Source organism: Strongylocentrotus purpuratus, unplaced genomic scaffold, assembly GCF_000002235.5.
Source record: "Strongylocentrotus purpuratus isolate Spur 01 unplaced genomic scaffold, Spur_5.0 spur5_scaffold_8, whole genome shotgun sequence".
In the NCBI taxonomy this organism is placed as follows: Eukaryota; Metazoa; Echinodermata; class Echinoidea; order Camarodonta; family Strongylocentrotidae; genus Strongylocentrotus; species Strongylocentrotus purpuratus.
Genome location: NW_022145614.1, coordinates 7,618,779 through 7,638,850, shown reverse-complemented (window position 1 = coordinate 7,638,850; position 20,072 = coordinate 7,618,779). Strand labels below are relative to the sequence as shown.

The window sequence follows — 20,072 nt, the reverse complement described above, 5'->3', positions numbered from 1 at the left end:
CCTTGGGTAGCATCGGACAGGTTTTTACTATGGGTTAAAGGTTTTGGGATAATTAAGGGATGGAAGTTGAGGGTGCGCTTTTTGTAAGCCACAGACTCTGAGCAATTTTTTGCTGAAGGATGTGTCGTACAAATTATTATTGATAATTATACAAGCAGGTGAGGTCTGCCATTGCTCATGAATGGCCTACATTGTATATTATAAAAAAATACATCGAAGCTAATGCCCGAAATTTGAACCCTATTATAGTAGCATCTTTAGAGATGTAATATCTATCCCCATAAATGTGCTTCTTAAACCCATCTTTCACCATCTAATGTTATATTGTATTCTATTTGGAAGGATTGAAACTGTTATGTTGCAAATAAGTTTAGAAAATGCATAGCGCGAACATTCTTTACACATTATCATCATGTCATTATTATACAAAGAGAACAGCGACAATCGATGGGGGGGGGGGGGGGGGGGGAGCGGTGAATATGACAAATAACATTAACGTGTAAACTAAATATTACCTTTGCATTATAGTTATTACATGTACCAGACAAAGAAGATAATGCCTGGCAGACATGTTGCTCATGATGATTTTTCATTAGTTATATCAAAGTTTCCTGACACTAATAAATATTCGAACACTGTTTAACACTTCAATTTCTAACACTGTAATGTTTCATTTTCCACAGATACATACAGTTATGTCATGATTGTATATGAGAGTGAATAAATAATTATATAAAGAGAGGGAGTCAGAGTGACTTTGAGCCACATGGGCACAAGGGAATACTGAGACACATTGCGCCCCTAGGCCTGGATTTCAATCATGTTCAGGATTTAGACCCATGATTTGAGGCGGGAAGTATGACATTAGCCAATCCGAGATTGTGTTGTTATCAAATCGGATGCTGAAATGGCGTCCGGAACAGAATCACTGTGATGGTTATGTCGTCGTGTAGGACAGGGTACATGTAGTTAATTGTGTGTTTATTATCAACACAAAGGTCAAGATCATGCTCAATGCGTGTGCCCTTTGACATTGCATTTTATTGATTTTCGCCTCCCTTTACCCAGGTATGGTGGGTACGCGGTTAATGTTCCTCCAAATCCACTGTGCAACGCGACAACAGTTGCCTAAGCTAGCAACACAGGGTTAATTTCATTTCCAGTTTGTAAGAGTTATAATTATAGAAAAAGTACATGTAGTTGGCTTATAAATAAATGTATTTTTCATTTTGGAATGATGTGTTTTGACTTCTACGCTTTCAAAAACAGGAGCTTTGATTTATCTACAAGATGGGGGGGGGGGGGGGGGAGAACGCAATCTATTCTGATCTTGTTGCTGCTATTTTTAAAACAGGGTGCGGGGGGGGGGGGGCTCTTCAATATTCTCAGAATCGATGCTCCTTTTGGATCTAAGAAGTGTCGAAGAGAGCACCTCATACATTATTGTTGATCTTAACGAACTGTGCAATTATTTGACTTTCAGGTTCTGATCGTTATAATATTTGCAACGTATTTCTCTTTTCACTGTTCGTTAATTACAGATAACCGAGTAAACGCGGACCATTTAGCCTCTGATCTCAACCCCCCCCCCCCTTACACACACACACACACACTTATAAGTTTCCCCTCTTCATTATTTATCTCCCGCGCTCTTGTGCTGAAGACTGTAATCATCATTAGAAAACATCTACGATGAGCACCTCAAGACGTTTGGGAATGAGATTCGACAAACCTGGCCCTTGCCCGTGTCACGGCACAGCATGCCTAATGCCGAGTCAGAAGCTTTTAATGCGACAGAGAGAAGAGAAATTGCAAACAAAAACTGACGGCAGATGTTGGGGCCGACTTGGGTATAAAGCGCCCCCAGGGTTGACTGGCGGACATGTTAGGGCGAAGTCTCGACTCTACACAAAAGCAATTCGCCTTGACTATCCGTATTATAAAGCAGTGGAAGGAACGCATAAAAAAAACCAAATGCCAGGAGCAAAATTCTAAAAAGCTTGGCATTCGCCTCGGCATGCCGACGGCCTAGCTTTACAGTGTTTACCGGTACCAGACATTGCCATCCCATTTTCTCTCGTTTTCCCTTTTCCTTTCATAACCCCTCTTTTCTTTCCTCCTTTCCCCTATGGGGCATTAATTTTGCAGAAGAAAAACCGAACAGTGATGTAAATAACCTTTCCTTCCCGCCGGCGCTATACGCATGTCGTATTCTTTCTTTCAGCCTTCTTCATCTCTTCCCTTGCTTTAATAATGCAGTAAACAAATTAAAAGAGAAAAAGAAACCCACTTTGCTGAAGCAATATATCATCATCATGAGATTTCTATCAAAATCCGACCGAGGTTGAATTGAAACATCAACAATGAGCTAACGGTCGCGACCAAGCTGCTGTACTTATAATTAGAGGTTGAGATTTCATCACATCAGCTTTCCAATCAACTGGTGACCTTTCTCCTTCAAATCTAACTAGATGGTTGAGAACTATATAATGTTGTTCTTTTGACAATAGCGTGTACTAAGCGCTTAGATGTCTACAATGATCTTCTAATATTGAAAAGTGGTGTTAACATAACAATTCAATAATACATGTAAACAGGAAGTTTTTGGTTTAGTCTTCACATCATCTGATGACCTTTTAAAAATCAACAACACAATAGTGCCCCCCCCCCCTCCACTCTTATGAGAGTTCCATCGAAACGCGCCCATGAAGAGGGGAAAGATCTGAGACTTCGGCCTATATAACATTGGCTGGCTATAGGCCTACCAATACTAATATATCCTTACGCGGCGCCCTAGAGCCAGCACTGAAGGTTGTGAATTCATGTGAATACATCTAATGGCGTAGCCCCTAGGGGCACGGGGAAGGACTACACATTAAGAGAATGACAACCAAAAAAGGGAGAGAGGGTGGGAGAGATGGGGGGAGAGAGAGAGAGAGAGAGAGAGAGAGAGAGAGAGGGGGAGATATTGTACTAAAGATGGACATAATTATGGAAAAAGAAATAGAATCAGAGTCAAATATAAAGTAGAGAGAGGGATAGAAAGGGAATGAGGAAGATATATATATAGAGAGAGAGAGAGAGAGAGAGAGAGAGAGAGAGAGAGAGAGAGAGAGAGAGAGAGAGAGGGGGGGGGGGATAGGATCGGGGAGGGAGAGACAGACATTATTTTGAAGAAAGATATACATGCAAATGTAGAGTGATACTGTATAGAAGCAGAGAGAAAGAAAATGTTGAAAATGGGACAGACAGTCGGATGAATTCCCACTTATGTAATATTATTACACTATAGTTCTATTCTTAGTCATTTGGTGAAAAGCTACCTATCATTACTTGTATTTCAGAAGTTCCTTTATTTACCATTTCCCCGTTCAACAGTTATTTAATATTCACGTTCTTTTTTCTCTCTATTCGTCTATCTTTTTCAGCTTGTCCTCTCAAAAGACGATTGGGAAATCAATAACTGCGTGACATTCCGCCAGTTGTTTTATTGAGGTTGTATCGGCTTCTAAATCCAATCACTTAGAGAAGAAATGGTATTGGGATATGATGATAAGAGAAGGATGAGAAGAAAGCGATAAATCTCATAAAAACACTTAAGAATCTGCAGAATCACCGGCGGCAAGAGAAAGAAAAAAACAATACATCTTGGTTTGGTAGTGTACACATCCCTTGGGCGGCATTTTATATGGCATGCGAGTGGTATTTATGTTCGGAGATGTAACATCATCATCATCATCTCGTTACATGTGGTATTGTCATGGCAATGGATGACTGCTTGCGCGTCAAACATGAAATGCGATTGCTCTTTCCCAGAGTCTTTTTGCCCCCCCCCCCTTTTTTGCTTGTTTCTCTTTCTCTCTCTCACACCTACATTTCAAGTACAAGAATGTTCAGGGGTGGACATGAGGGGCATTTACCCCCCCCCCCCCAATAATAATACTGTCCATAAGGATGTTAATTTCTTGTTGCTTTTTTTTTTTTGGGGGGGGGGGGTATGACCATTTAACTTGACCTAATCCTCGTTCTCACAGCATGGTTTTTGTCAAATAAAACAATGAACATATTTTGTGACCCCCCACCCCCTTGGCAAATTTGATCTCCATTCAGATATGTCACCACTGATCTCTTTTATTATGTAGACATCAGAATAATTATGTCACATTATCAGTTTTCACTGTATTTTTTAAATTATAATTCACCATACTAAGATTTTATCTACGGATGGATTAATAATTAATTATCACAAACAGTATCAAAATACACAACAGAAATGAAACATTCAAAATGTCAAATTGAGAATACATTCCAGTCTTTTTAATTGAGCTATCCTTACACTTCTACAACATTTAAAATTCCATACAGAATTCTTAGCGATACTACAAAAAAGTTTTTTTCTTCAAATAATTACCAAAAACAAAGCGTTTTACACCAACAAAATTGGGAGGAAAAATATTCTTTAGAATGAATCTCCAGGGATGGGCTGATTTTCATACACCACTGATCAAAAACTGTACATTACAAAAGAAATTCCCAAACAAGTTTGGGTGCTTAACATAATATCACATCAAAAAATGGGTTGATAAACCCCTGTACAACAACATCACAGCCTTAATATTGTATCAATTTGTTCACAAACGCCCTCCCAGCCAGCCCTACGCCATGCAACGATTAACATTCCCATTTGACTGCTACTAAGGGAAACAGACAATGCTTGTTCTTAAATCAATTCTACGTGAGCTCCCTGAATCCATATTTTATTAACATCAGTTAAGGTAAAGGAATGCATTTCTAGTAACAAAACAAAATTCCAGTATGTTTCACACACCACATATCTATTCTACCTTATGTAATCATAACAGTGAAATGCATCGATCCATGACCAACAACTTGAAAGGTAAATGCACACAAGCTTACGAAATATGATTCAATTACTCCTTACAAGATGCAATGGAAGCAGAAAGGGGCATTTCAATAAAAAAAAATACATCCGCCAGTCCCCTTTCAAGAGTATTGTTATTTAAAGTCGGAGAGACAAGTCCAAGGAATTCTTTCCCCGCATGTTATCTGATAACAGTAATAAGATTGCATAAAGTTAACCAGATAACAAAGAAAATGATATATTCACCAACCAAATTGACACTTTTGATGTTAATTATGTACACAATTCCATCACTTTTTGCTAAAAATATAGGAGCCAAAACACCTCGGACTTGTCTATTTGTTCGACAGATATTGTCTCTAGAAAAAAACATGAGGGAAGTGCTTAAATGCCCTCTTGTGTATGGCTTGTAGTGTGAGATTTTAGACGAAAATGTTGTGATGATGCAGCAGAGCACCATGGGAGTCTATCCTGGTCATTTCTTTTTTTAATTCTCTCTCTCCTACAGGATGTTAGAGAGAGAGTGAGCAGAGAATCGGTTCAACAAGTGTAGTCATCTTGAGGAAAGGCACTGAAAAGAAGTCTTTAAATCATCGTGTTGGTAATATTTCTCTTTACAAACCATGAAAATAACATATATGTGTTTGCATCATTTACCTACTACATGTTAATCACATAAACGCAGAGTCAAAATCCTAGAATTTGTACTTCTGATTGTTTGAAGGAACTACGCCTAAGACTAACTCTCCAATAACAATATGATACATGTATTAACAAGCTACATAGCCAAGAGAGGATTGAGAAGCGCCTACCTACAGTATGTCCTTGCAAAGAGAGACATGCTATTAAAACAAAATATGGTACATTTTTAAAGTCTTAACACGCATCATGCCCATTATCAATCCGTATATATATCTACACCAAAAAAACTACGGAACATAATGTACAATGTGAAAGCAAGATCAAGATGTTACTTTTTCTTACTTAACTTTCAATCTCATCAATTTGGTTAACAATGTGACATATCCCTAGACGTTGTTATTCATTACATGTCAATATAACGTCTGCTGATAAGGCGTCAACATTGTGTGCTAAGAAACGATTCAAAGCCCCTCGAGCTGTCGGCAGATGATATATTTACTCACAAGAAGAAATCAAACATTACAAAACAATCTCTACATCATGATAGAACAAGTACATACAACTATTCAGGTATATGCACAGAACAACAACAAAAAGTGCAAACCAATTTGATTCACGGATGACAAGAAGAAGTACAAGTGGGACTACATAAACATGACTGCCATTGATAATCTTCTTTATACATTTAAGTAGGTAGGTTTAGTGTGTAGTTCTATGGACTCTATTGAAGGACCAACATTTGGGGGTGATACTAAACCTAGTACCCATCTCAAGGCCTATATGTCTTTGACTTGATTGTCAGACCAAGAAATTTGATTTTGACATCTGACTTGAAAAGTCAACTATGATATCCCTATATTTGTGTCATATCCTAAAATGCATGCATGGCCTCCTCTCCGTGATTGTATGCATTTCAAGGATGAATGGCAAAGCAAGGGCAAGCGCATCTCATATAAAAACCCTACGATAAACATGGACCTACGGTGCTGGAATTATGACACACCTCTAACAGATCTACTGCTTAACAAAGAACATCGGTCTACCTTGCGGGGAAAAAAAATTCACAGACCTGAGCTAGAATGAGACATTACAAAATTGGAGCTTTTAACATCAATCAGAATTCATTGTGCATTGCCATCTAACTTAACACATTCATTCTATTTACACAGTTTATATTGAATGACAGCGAACTCTCCTCCGCCATTAGAGTATACCGTAAGTACACAGTAAACTACTGCTTTACACACAAATGTCATTTAGTTTCATATTAGTTTTATACAAGATACAACAATCCCAGCATTCATTCTTAATACAGAAAAGCATTCTCAAATACACAAACAGCAGTTTATGTGAAATAGTAAAAAAAACAAGGAAACATTATTTTCAGGACAAAATTTGAAATTCAAAGATATGCAAAATGACAGTATCTATGCAAGCTGGATATTCTCTAAAAGCTAGGCATCAAGGAGAGAAGAGATTTCATTGTACTACACTGCTACCACACATTATGTAAGAAATGTCATCTGTATTATATCATGATACATGAGAATCAAATAAAGACAAGTGCACTGGTCACATACATTCTTACCCTGCACCAAGTCACATTGCTTTCATCGTTTTAAAATGTAATGAAATGGGAGCATGGTTTTCTTTGAGTAGCTTACACGCTGAAATCTACTAAGCATGATTAACAAAAATAAAAAATTCAATGGTGTCCTTAAAACAACATACACAAAAGGAAAAAATACACAAAAAGATATAACTAACACTCTGTTGAGAGTCAGAAGGGCAGTTATTAATGAAGAAATTATGACTTGAGTCCTCCTGACTCTCAAAAAAAGTAAATGTGCCCTGTGGAGTATTTCATGAAAAGGTATTGTTTTACCGTTTCTTTAATCCCCTTTCCCTGAATGTGCGCTGAACCGGTCAAAATCCAACAGATGATTCTCCTTTTCTTGTTTGATATACCTTTCTTCCAATGCACATCCTGCAAGTGTGAAAGAAAGACAGAAGAAACAAATGATGGATGAATAGTTGGAAGAACAGAGAGGAATATGGATGGATTGAAAATCAAGAATAAATTAACAAAAGAAACGGTACAAACTCCATTGTAATATAGCAGTTATCTTTGATTATGTGTAGAAATTGGGCACCAATGTTTCTAAATTTTAGTCATATATCCTCTTAAAACATGAAAACATGACTTAGCCAATCTGAAATAATTATGAGTGGTTTAAGGCAACAAAATAAATCAACTTATAACACACACGATCTTCAGGTACTTGACTATTTTCATGTCATATAAATCATGTTAAAAAGAGCCTACGCCAACATACTACTGCACAGAACAAATGCTGATGACATGTAAATGATAGCTCTTTGATCAACTCATGCTCAAGGCATATACCATTAGCTCAAAACATGAAATGACTTTGTGTAATTGTTTCCAACAGTCATGAAGCTGCAGCAGTAAAATGTAGTTATATCACCAATAGATGGCGCACTTTCACTTCTGTCTTCCAAACAGACTGCTCTTTGCAGGTTTCAAGTATGTCTTTGAAAGTCAGTGTATTATCACCCGAAATGGATAGCAATTAATCTTTGGATAATGTTGAAATGAGACTGGATTTATTGTTATTTGGTATCAAGAATCTTTGGTAAGGAAAATGATAAAGGATAAAATTCCTAATCTGAAGAAAGGTGACTATAAAACAAGGTCTTGAAATCCTGCAAATAATCTTTTGCAAACTAATAGTTATTTCACAAGTGTTTGCCATTTTCAGGGCATGAAACGATCTGATTAATTTATCATGAAGACTTTTGCACCACATGAAAATTTTCTGCAATAAAACACAAAACACCCATCATTAACAATGCTTACAAATTCATGTCACAAAGGTTTAAAATGTTACACTACCCTTTCATTCAAACTGTTGGTGGCCTCACCTGTAACAGTAGTCAATGAAGCTGTATGCATTCCATCCCTGTTCATTGCGCCTCTTCTTCTCCCTCAGCCTCAGCCTCTCCCTCTGCACCTGCCTCCTCACCACCTTCACCTTCCACTTCAGCAGCAGCTTCCTCACCGTTACCGTTGGCAACCTCCTCCGTCTTCTCCTCCTCCTCCTTCTTCTCCTCGGCGACGGGGGCAGCCTCCTCCTCCTCCTCTTCTTCCTCTTCCTCGAAGTCTCCTGCTTTCTTGAAGGCGAAGGCACAGTAGAGGCTAGATGCCTCCCACTCGGACTTGGAAAGGGTACCCTGCACAGAGAGAATCATCGGTTTAGTTTAAGCCACACTGTACTACTTGTAGCTACTTGCTCCCTCTATATAGAAAACTTCCCCAATCGGTGCCCGTTGGTCCCCTATGATCCTCTTTTTCTTATGTTAATTGAGAGCTAAGTTGATGAGATAGCCAACTGTTACAGTGACCTCGCTGGCTCGCTGGGTGGTCTAATCCCTTCTGGCTGAACTAGTACAGCCGGCCTTTGAATCTCTTTCATGTACAAAGTCTAATTATTACAAAAAAGGACTACTGAAACATTTATCAATACATGTTGAAAAAAGATATCCATCAATCTTTATGGAAAGGAAACTTACCTCAAAAAGGAATACACTGCAGACGACATTTCTCAAATAATGAAATACGGAGAGTCAGAGATCAATGAGCATATAATCATCTTCCTACTTTGTTGTAGGGTCTAAATTTATGTAATGTATTCCTTGTTTCATAATTTGCTCTTCGTACTCGTTAAACTATTTCATGTTATGTTTATTGATGAAGTTTTTTCTTAAAAGTTGTTAATTCCATGTTAAGCGCTTAGAATTCATATCTTATTTTATTTTGTTTGTTGTTTGAATTTCAAGTTATATACTACATGTAAAGCCCTTAGCATGAGAACTCTATTAAGTGCTAACAATTATTATTATTATATTACTATATACTCTTATTACTCACAAATTTCTAAAATGAACTAGGCATGTACCAGAAGTACATTTATCTTCTTGGTAACTATTCTAGGGTCTCTTCCTGAATTCACAGCAACAGATTTACATTCTTAGTTTCAAAGACACAAACCAAGTATCACACTTTAAACAAAATTCATCAACATGACCTACTGCAGTGAAACCTGTATATAAAGACCACCCAAGGGAAACAAGAAAAGTGGTCTTTACAGGCAGGTGGTCTTTGTAGACAGGTTCCTTAAGTACATGTTTCAATAAGAAACCACTTTCAAGGGAAACAAAAAATGTGGTCTTTCTATACAGGTGGTCACTAAAGCAGGTTTGATTGTATTAGATTTGTTCATTTCTGCTGCCACAAAGGTTATCTTGAACAGAACAGCTAGTACGAGAGGGGGGAGAAGGGGGGATGAAAAATGTAACATGGGGGCAATCGATTGAGTAACTTACGATGGATGTTGGTTTCTTGTCTTCGTTCTCCATACCCATCACTTCAGTATGCCTAGTCTCAGCATGGCTGTAGTCATCCTCTTTCTTACTCGCTGTTCCGGTGCCCTTCTCTGGTGGGAATTGCTAAAATACAACCAAAATACAAATGCAAAATTTGTCCAAAAAATGCATCTACGATAATGTGAATAGAAAATCACTTTTGAAGACCCCAAATCAATTTGGTTCATTTGAGAAAATTGCAAAGTTTTTATCAAAGATGCAGGTGAGAATACTTGGGGCTGATTAAATGAAGTCATTCCACTTGTCCCTATCCAATTCGAATCCTACGACTATACTCAGTAGTCTTTCGTAAAAGCAATCAACCACTGTTCAACCAGACTACGCTGGAAATTAATGATGGTCATTATATGGGCATGAACCTTCCACACTTAATGTGAATTCAGGGTATTCATTCTATCACTTCAAGGCAATTATTTTTTTGCAAAATGGGACCAATCTCCAATTTCACAAGTTTCTGGGGTGTTTCACAGAGATCCTAAGTCAAACTTAACTCTAATTTGGACTTGAACATTATGGAGAGCCATTTGTAGCCCTAAAATAAAATATATTCAAAAACAAAAATTCAAGTATTTTAGACTTTTCATATATTCTACAACAAGAACATGAAGTCTCCTAGATAATAGAAAATAAGAATGATTTGAATCAATATTTTATGCCTCTTATAATAACTTTTACAAGATATTTTCAAAGATGCTAACAGCTTTCCATAATTGTTAAGTCCAACTCAGAGATAAGTTCAACTTAGGATCTTTGTGAAACACCCCCCCCCCCCCTAGTTAGACAGGATACACTTGATGGAACACGTAGGCTTGATGGAACACGTACCTCGAGAGCCTGCATCTTTGAGATGAGAGCCTGGTTATCTACACTCTCACAGTTCTCTTCATATATATCCTGGAACTTCTTCAGGTACACCAACTCCATGTCAAACTCCTTAGCCATCCTACATGAATGGATAGAAATAAGGATTAAGTCAAAAAGCTGCAGAATTTTTTGAGTTATATGGCTAGTAAATGGACCATTTTCAAATTTGTCTTCCACACAGACTCCTCTTTGAACAAGGTATTAACAATGTTGGTAAGAAAAATGATGAAGGATGAAGGTCATGATTTTGTAACTCTGTAAATGAGTTATTAGGCCCCTAAATCTTGTATTTCTTTTAGAATGATCTATACAAACACAGCATCAATGTGCTTACATGTCTTTGTGTGTTATGATTATACATAACACCATGGTGAGCAAACTATATACAGGTGACTATCAAACACGGTCTGTAGTGTAATTCTGACAAAATTGGATTTGTGAAATACCAGTGGAAAATGACGAATATATTAAAGTAGACAAATACGTCAGGATTTTTTTCTGACAACTTCAGGGTCCCAAGCTCCATGTCAATGGGGAATGTTTGGGTAAATGACTAGACATATAGATTGACAGATATACACAACTGTTGTTAGACAATATGATCAACACATAGATAATGGGGGATATGAGGATGCAGAAACAAGCAATTAAAACAAATACATATGATGTGAATATAGATATTTCTTGGTTTTAATATCACATTTTACATCACTGATTGAAAAATGAGATTGAAATTTGTTAATGATAAATGTTTATTCAAACTATTTTGTGTATGACTGCTGCATTGCTCTACACCATGAAATATTGTATAATGTATTATATACCTCACTTTAGAAATCCAGCCTTCTGATTGGTCGAAATTGGAGTCGTGATTTTAGCCATTCCTTTACGCGTGCAATCTCAATGGGAAGGATTTTAGCACACAAACTTGAGGGGTGCGCGATCAGACACCCTATTAAGACTAGGTCTCGATAGCGTAAACAAACTTCATTACCATGATTGGTTAAGTCGCACATGTATTCTATGACCCTTTTCGGTATATAAAAGTTATGACTGTTATAGCAGTCATTATTACTATTCTACTTACTCTTCAAGGAGAGGGAAGTAGATCATGAACTCAGGACAGTCGACCACGCCTTCAAGATGGAAATCATACTTGCATCCGTAGAGGGGGAACGTTTCTTTGTTCTCAAAGGTGACCTTGTAGACCTCGTTGCCGAACGTCAGACCATCGCTCTCTTTTAACCTCGATCTGTAGAAAGAAAAGAGTAAGATTTATTTCAATTGTACAACTGAACAAATGGCAGTTATTTACAAACATACAAGCAGAAGGCATTGAGTAATGTCACTGAACACACAGTTCTTTTGGTAGTGAAGATCTCAGCATTTTCACCCCCTCCCACCCACTAACATGCACATGATTACATGCACAATTAATGAATCTTTGTGTCAATAATCCTTACATGCAATGTGAATATTGCTGATCCTTATGTAGAAAAGGGATTATCATCAATGTTTTTTAAAAACATTAATTTTCAAGAAGCTATCCATTTGCTCAATGAACTGAGACACTTTATCTCATGTAGATTTAGGAATATTTCCCCTGACAGATCTTTGTACAGGATTTTACTTAAAGGAGCAATGATCATTTAAAACTCAAGTTCTGATACACAGGTCTTATCAATATAGAAGATAAAAAGATCTGAGCTTTGATAGTTTATATTTTAATAGTTTGAAGAGTTTGAGGATCTTTACATCTCCACAGCAATCAGCATTCCTCTTGCAGTACTGACGAGACTTAAGAATTTGAAATTAAAAAACAAACAAAAAAGATGGACACAAACAATCATCTCTAATCAACAGTGTGGACCTCTATAAAAAAAACAGTTATCATTATGTTCCATCCAACAAGTGTTAAATAAATCAATAACAAAATTCAAATAAAATAAATAAATGCGATATAACTTTCAGCTACACTACACTAAAAGTACAATCTGAACAGTGGCTGATTAAATGAATCCTTACACAAGCTCGTATCCATTGGGAATGGTTCCAACAAAGTATCCTCCTGGTCGCAGTCTCTCACAGGCATTCCTGAGCATGGTCCTGGCCCTAGCAGCTGCCTCAAACGAGTAGTGGAAGGAAAACTGACAACTGCACAGGTCAAAGAGCATGTCCTTCTCTTGGTAACGCTCCGTTAAAAGTACCTGCAAACACAAAGAAAAGGTATCTCACATCAAAGCTACTGTATCAATCCACTATTAAATTAAATTAAATTAAAATACAGTCATCTTTATGATCAATCATCTTGAATCATGCACATCTTTTACACACATTTTTAGAGTTTTTTAAAATTGCAATTGAAATATCTTTATAGAGCAAGAGAAAAAGCTATCAATTGCCACATCCCTACAGACATGCATAAAGAAAAAAAATGTAAGAGAAATAGAATAAACTCCCAAAACAGAAAAAAAGGAAAACTTGCTCAATTTTCTTTCATCCATATAACAAATTGGGCTTGCTTCAAGTTTGGTTGGGATTTGAAATCTTGGAACAGAACAAAAGAAAAGCATACCTCGGCACAGTCTGCTGAAATGAACTCTGCTGCAAATGTCTTTTGGTTACCGCTACGTCTGTTACGCTCTACCATGTCATTGTATCTCTTCTGACACTGTTGTACTGACACAGCTGCGATATCTGCAAGGTAAGAAGAGCAAAATTTTAATCTTTAAAGCCCCACTGCACTACTTATAGCTACTTGGGCTCTCTATATAGCAAACAATGCCTTCTTGGTGACCATTGGTCCCCCATGATCCTCTTTTTCTTATGTTAATTGAGAGCTGATTCAATGAAATAACCACCTGCCAGTGACCTTGTAGGAGGTCTAATCCCTCCTGGTCAAACTAGTGCAGAGGCTTAAGAAATACTCCCTCTAATGTTATTTTACAGCAATGACATCATGGCTACTATCAACTTCCTTCCTTTTATTTTAAGCACATTCAACCTCTTACAATTTATGATATTTCCATAGAATGAAATGTCTTTAAACATGCATTTCGAAATGAACACAACTTCCTAATGAAGAAACTTGCATTCATTTACAAGGTGATTTATTTCCCCACTGTGATCTGCTGTTTAGATCAAACATAAAAATGACAATAAAAAGCATTAGTGGCATTCATTCTTTTCTTTTTTCTTTCCTTTGATTTCGTTGGGGTATTGGTTTTTGCTGCTACATTGGCCTTTGTTTTACTCTTGGTATTATAGTCAAACCTGCTTTAGTGACCACCTGTCTACAAAGACCACACTTTTTTGTTTCCATTGAAGATGGTTTCTCATTGAAACATGTACTGAAGGAACCCATCTACAAAGACCACTTTGGGCGGTCGCTATAGACAGGTTTGACTGTATATATCTCTACTCATGTTTTGATACTTGGGTGATAACAAGGATTCTCTATTTCTTGAGTGTTTCTTTGCCTGAATAGCACTCAAACTTTAGATAAAATTAGATGGCACAGAAATAAGACATCTGGTGCTCAGCTCTCGTGGTTCAATCTCAGGTTACTTCTGCTGATTCACAAGAGTCTGTAAAAACTAAAAACCCAATTACATGTACACACATGTATACATTACCTGCACAGACTAATTTCTTGATGTGTCCTTTGGTCCATTTGAGAAGATCTCCTCCTTTCCCACAACACAGATCGAGTACTGTGCAACCCTTCTTTCTGTGAACGGCCTTCAACGAGTTTGCGATGATCATGCTCTGTAAAATCAAATTAAGACATTTTTGTTGTCATCTAGATTGTCCTTACACTTTACACGCTGTTCTGTAACATTATGGCTTTGGTTCCAGGGTCCATGTAAGTACAATTCTTTGAAGCACTCAAAGATATCTAATGATGATCAGAGAAAGCCTAGACACACTATGGCTGTATCTGGAGTAGCGACAGGACACGTCTACATTACAATTGTGATTACAGATTACACACCAGGAACGACCATAGATTTTAAATTGATAACAATTCTTGAAACAGCAGAAGTACATGACACCAGATATGTGGAATTTCTTAGGACATTCTACATGTACCATTTTTCAAACATGAATGACATGTGGGGCATTGTCGCAATCTTGTGCATATTTGTGTTTGGAGTTTCGCTTTTCATATTACATGTAGTTTAAAATGGATATAAATTTTCATCCCACAATGTACAATTCAACTTTTTTTTAGGAAGCTTCTACAGCTTTTACAATTCATTATGTGAAGAACTGTACATTTATACATTACAACGTAACAAGGAGAGCGAATTTAGCAAGGAAAATGAGTGTTCAGCTGAAAGCAAAGTCTTTGTCTCACCTTAATCCAGTTATTGAAATTGCGCTGGTAATAAATTCTGCTCCTGGCTCTGTCGAACACTGATCCTTCCCTTAGATCGTTGTAGTGCTTCGCTACAGTCCCTGACAAACCCTGGACATAAATAAAAAGAGGAAGACATACATCACGACTCAATTTAGGCCATTCACAGTGAACATGGCATCAATTAATTTAATTTTGACTTGACCCAATGTGGTAAGTTTTGAATGCCCTTCTATTTTCAAGAACCTATCCAAATTAACGATCACTCTAAATGTTTCGTATTCATAAAATAAAAATCTGGTAAGATGTTACTGATAACATATTAAAATCCATCTATGGACATGTGACAGAATATTCAAAAATTGACAAAAATGGTGATGAACATGTACAGATACCCTAGGCTAAAGGTGTACCAGTCTCTCACTGGTTTGGTAGTATTATGAGGAGTCCCATGTCTGCGCACTTAATATTTGACATGATATGAACAAGTACCAGGTATTTCATTTATACTCATCTTAATACTTAATCTCATGCTACTTTGTATTCTGAAGAGTTAGTTGGAGAAAATTCTCATCGAAATTCAAACAAGAACAATGTTATTTTTACAAAAGAAGGTGGCTGTGTCACTTGACATTGCAAAACAAATGTTTCCATGTCTGCACACTCATTTATTTTATACTCAATTAAAGAATTTTGATATGAAAAATAGCATTTTGACGGTTGTGAATAGAATTATAGCAAGTAGACTTTCTAAATATTTTGTAATAATTCTGTTTTTGGGGCACGACAAGTATTACTATGGGAGAGATAATAATTTTCTGTTGCATATTAAGTTTCATGGCGCAGTTACGCATGTGCACAAACAAGGACGATGCGCAGACATAGACACTATAGCCATGTCGATTGTCACATGCATGATAGAGAACTCACCGTTTCTTTCTTAGCTTCTGTTTCTTCTGTTGCTGGTGCTGCTGTTTCTTCCATCTTCTCCTCTGTTTGAGCGACCTCTGCTACATCAGGCACGGCCTCGGGGGTCTCCACTGGAGCCTGCTCTACTGCTACCTCTGCTACTTCTGCTGTACAGTCAATGAAAATAGAGAGAAAGAATTACTTTCAGAACATGTGAGTGGCGGAGTTCTCACTTGGTGCTACATGTAATACCATGGGTGAGGGACTTAAGAAGAAAAATACTAAGGACAATTTCTCCCTGAATAGGGTAATAAACATTTAAAGATGTGTTGATCCGCCAAAATCACAATGTGCAATTCTGTTGGACCATTTTCATTTAATTCGGACTAAACGTGATAAAATTCCCACTGAGAAGCCAAGAGTGAAAGCCCAATCATAAGCATGCAATTATGTTTGTTCAACATTTGATATAAAGCTAAGCACATTCAGTCAAACATTAACTTTTATCCACGTACATGTACGTTTGACAACATTTCATGCCACACAGTGTGAGAAATTTGGTGATTTCACAAAAATAAAACTCACAACAACTAAAAAAAATGTTTCAATATATACATTTGTAAGACATCACATTCATGCTCAAGCTCAATTGATGACTTTAGGTAGTAAATAGCTTCATTAGGTATAATATTTGTCATAGATCAACTCATTTGGTATCACATTACTGAGAAAGATGTAGACTATGTGGTATAAACACAAACGCATCTTCAGTTAAATTAGTAGCAAAAAATGTAGAGCCATTGATTGCAGAATACTATAACTATAAACTAGTATAACAAAATTGCATTATCTTTATTATCTCTCTCTCTCTCTCTTTATCCACCTTTGCTTTAATCAATCTATTTGCATGCATTTCTCAGAAACTCTTGTCTTTCCCGTCTCTTCCTTGTAACTTTTCTTTTGGTATGAACTTGTCCTTTACATTACTCATCACTTTATTTATATAGACCTCTAGTGCATTTTTAAAATAAATTCTAATACGGTAATACCCAACTTGAACTTCAATTTATGTCAACTTTACTTCAAAATTCCAATGTCAAGTTTATCTAAAACTGCCCATGGAATCGCATTTTATTAGTTGAAAATTGCTCGTGCGTTAAAAACTTTGTCCATTTTCCAAGATTAGTCGAGATATAGAGCCTTTTCATTCTCGCTTCCTACATGTATGTTTTTTTCAGCTGTTTTACACTCATGATCACTTCAATCTGTGTGCAAAATGACAACCAAAAGTCCAATTTTGACTTGCGACAACAAAAGCAAGAAAGTTAAAAAAATGCCAAAATATGCCGAGCTGCGCCTTACTTGATAACTGCAAAACCTTCAAAATTACAGCTTACTGCCACTGACCAAGGGAGTGGGGATGCTCAAAAACAAGTAATAGTAAGGACTTTATGAACCAAATTGCTGAATTGATCACTGTGAGTGTGAGCTTCTCTACCAACAATTTAAATTTGCATAACACTGCAAATGAAAGATGTCATTCACTCATTCAAGTCATTGTCAACTCATTTCAAACTCAAAAGTCAAAGTTAGTTTCATCCAATTCAAAATTCGAAATGATCTACGACTTCATTTCACATTAAACAATAATATTATATCACACATTAATTGCGAAGTCATTCCGATGATAAGAATAGAAACAAGTTATTTCGAGAAAAAAAATATAATCAAACAAAGGCCGCTTTCAACAAAAACATTTTACAAACACAATTCTCAGTGGATGGGACCGAGCTCAATTCAACACGCCAGGCAAAACCAAAAGCACATCACCTCACGTAAAAGGTAAAAATTCAGTATATTCCATTGAAATATGGTAATATGAGATATATTTTCAAACTCTAAGAAATATATGAAATAATGCTTACCACTCATATTTGTTGATTTATGTTTATGATGGGTAATATTAGATACTGGAAATAAAAAATGACACTGGAATCACAGTACAATTCACACGTGTTGTAATGCGAGGCGCGTGTGATATACGGACGCACGCACGCCGGTAATGCGTGCACGTTCACAAAGGCGCTCGATTAACTTCCTCCATGAGTAAGAAGCTCTACCAAGCTAACCATAGAGATCCATGTATATTTGAAAGTTTGTACGTTGACTGAAATTAATAATCTAAACAATTTCTATCTAATGTCACATTCCTTCATGAATGTAAATAAGTGCACCAAAAAAGTAATTTACTAGTAGAGCGAAAAAGAATGAGACCTTGAAAAAAGAGCGACGAAATGGAGGATGGATGCATTAGAAGTATCTCCCCCATCTCGGTTCCTTATTTTATAGGGGATATAGGCCTAGCATGCAATGCATTATGTTGATAATCTTAGCGGGAATCCGTATTAAATCAAATAACATTTTCATCTGATGACTTTTTAAATGAAATCTGGGTTCAGAGCAATGACACCAATGACAGGCCTGTATATCTCCCTCTTAATGCTGTGAAGTATTAGCCATGGGGGCCTGGGCAATGAACTTTGGATTTTGAAGATAAGTAATTGTAATTTCTGATTTTCTTTTGTGTTACCAGGATATCAAATATATATATTTAAAAAAAGAACTCTATCTTTCAACTGAATGGGACTTGTTTTCTTCCTCTCAGTGTAAACTTATACCCAAAACCAAGAAAGGATCGAGCCCTGTTCAAAAGCCCATAATTATATTTTCTTGTTTTTCAGATCCCAAGACAGATCGGGTGAAAGTGTGAAAACGGATGAATTTATATTCCCCCCAAACTCTTCAAAAGCACATGTTTACATTGTTTCCCTTAAAGTTTGATTAACTTTTCTCTACCTCTTTTAATGAAATGACTGTGACAACACGATTTCTCTTGATAGATGATGTATGCCTTCTCAAAGCTTTATCAATCGATCTCTATCAGTCAACTTGGTTCCTTCATGAGACGACCAGGTTAAATATATTTAGGAGCTATCAAGAATTAATCATATTGAGTCACAACCGCCGTTCATGAAAAGAGGTCAAAGACACATTCCAACTTAAAAGGCAAAAGTGTAGCTCCTCCCCCTAAAAATATTTATTAGCCTATGATTGACTTTAAGCGAGGTACATTGACATCATGAGGTAACCTCCAAGCCCCTCCCCCCCCCCCCCCCACCCCTTCACCCGCGGCTATAACTCCGGCCCTAGAAACTCGCATCCAGTAACAAACAAGTGATATAGTGAGCCCGCTATATAAAAACGAAAATGGACACTTTTAGATTGCATGTAGGCCTAAATGTGTGAAACAATTTCGATGATTAAAAAAGATATTCATTTATTCATTCACTAATTTGTTCGTTCATTAATGAATTAGTTCGCTTGACTGATTCATGATCTACTAATTTGCACTCTCGTATGCCTATTATATGATCACTTTGACAGGTATGATAGACAAAGGATTTACGACAGAATTACGAATTAGGTGTAAGAATTCGGATTTTAAAAAATATGATGAAAACAAGAGAAAATACCAGGATGTGGCATGAGGGCTTACATTTGCATGTATCGAGAGAGGATAGAGAGGAGAGGTGAAGGGGACTCATGCAAAGAGAGAGAGAGAGAAAGAAAGAGAGAGGGGGGGGGGGGGGCGCTGAGAGAAAGGTGAGAAAGACAGGAATATTGTGTCTCTCTTCTTGCTCTTCATCTTCGCCAGTCTCTTTCTCTTTGCCAGGCTCTCTAATTCTATCCCATTTTATTTTCTCTTTCCCAGACTCCCTCCTTTCTTTCATTGCATACATCTCTCTCTCTTTCTAGCCTTTTCTTTTGCGAGACTGCATGCCACTCTCTCTCTCTCTCTCTCCCTATTCATTTTCGCTTTCAATCTCTTCGCATTTCTCAGTAACTCTTCCTTTCTCTTTGCTTGTCTTCTTTCAAACATTTTCTCTT

General features: G+C 37.0%; 1 protein-coding gene across 2 annotated transcripts; it reads right to left on the bottom strand.

The window, feature by feature from the left end:
* Window positions 1–4,295: 4,295 nt before the first annotated feature.
* Window positions 4,296–18,181, bottom strand: LOC580278 (mRNA cap guanine-N7 methyltransferase). 2 transcript variants are annotated; one of them, XM_780348.5, is made up of 11 exons: window positions 18,050–18,181; window positions 16,146–16,291; window positions 15,216–15,326; window positions 14,491–14,623; window positions 13,431–13,552; window positions 12,881–13,062; window positions 11,943–12,107; window positions 10,817–10,934; window positions 9,932–10,054; window positions 8,471–8,779; window positions 4,296–7,511 (listed from the first exon to the last, which is right to left on the bottom strand). In XM_780348.5, exons 1-10 carry the CDS (start codon window positions 18,054–18,056, stop codon window positions 8,513–8,515), a joined length of 1,374 nt encoding a protein of 457 aa, XP_785441.1. In that variant the 5' UTR covers window positions 18,057–18,181; the 3' UTR covers window positions 4,296–7,511; window positions 8,471–8,512. The 2 variants fall into 2 exon arrangements, with proteins under 2 accessions (XP_785441.1, XP_011675317.1); XM_011677015.2 differs by having other exon boundaries at window positions 16,146–16,288; window positions 18,050–18,179.
* Between the last annotated feature and the right edge of the window lie 1,891 nt (window positions 18,182–20,072).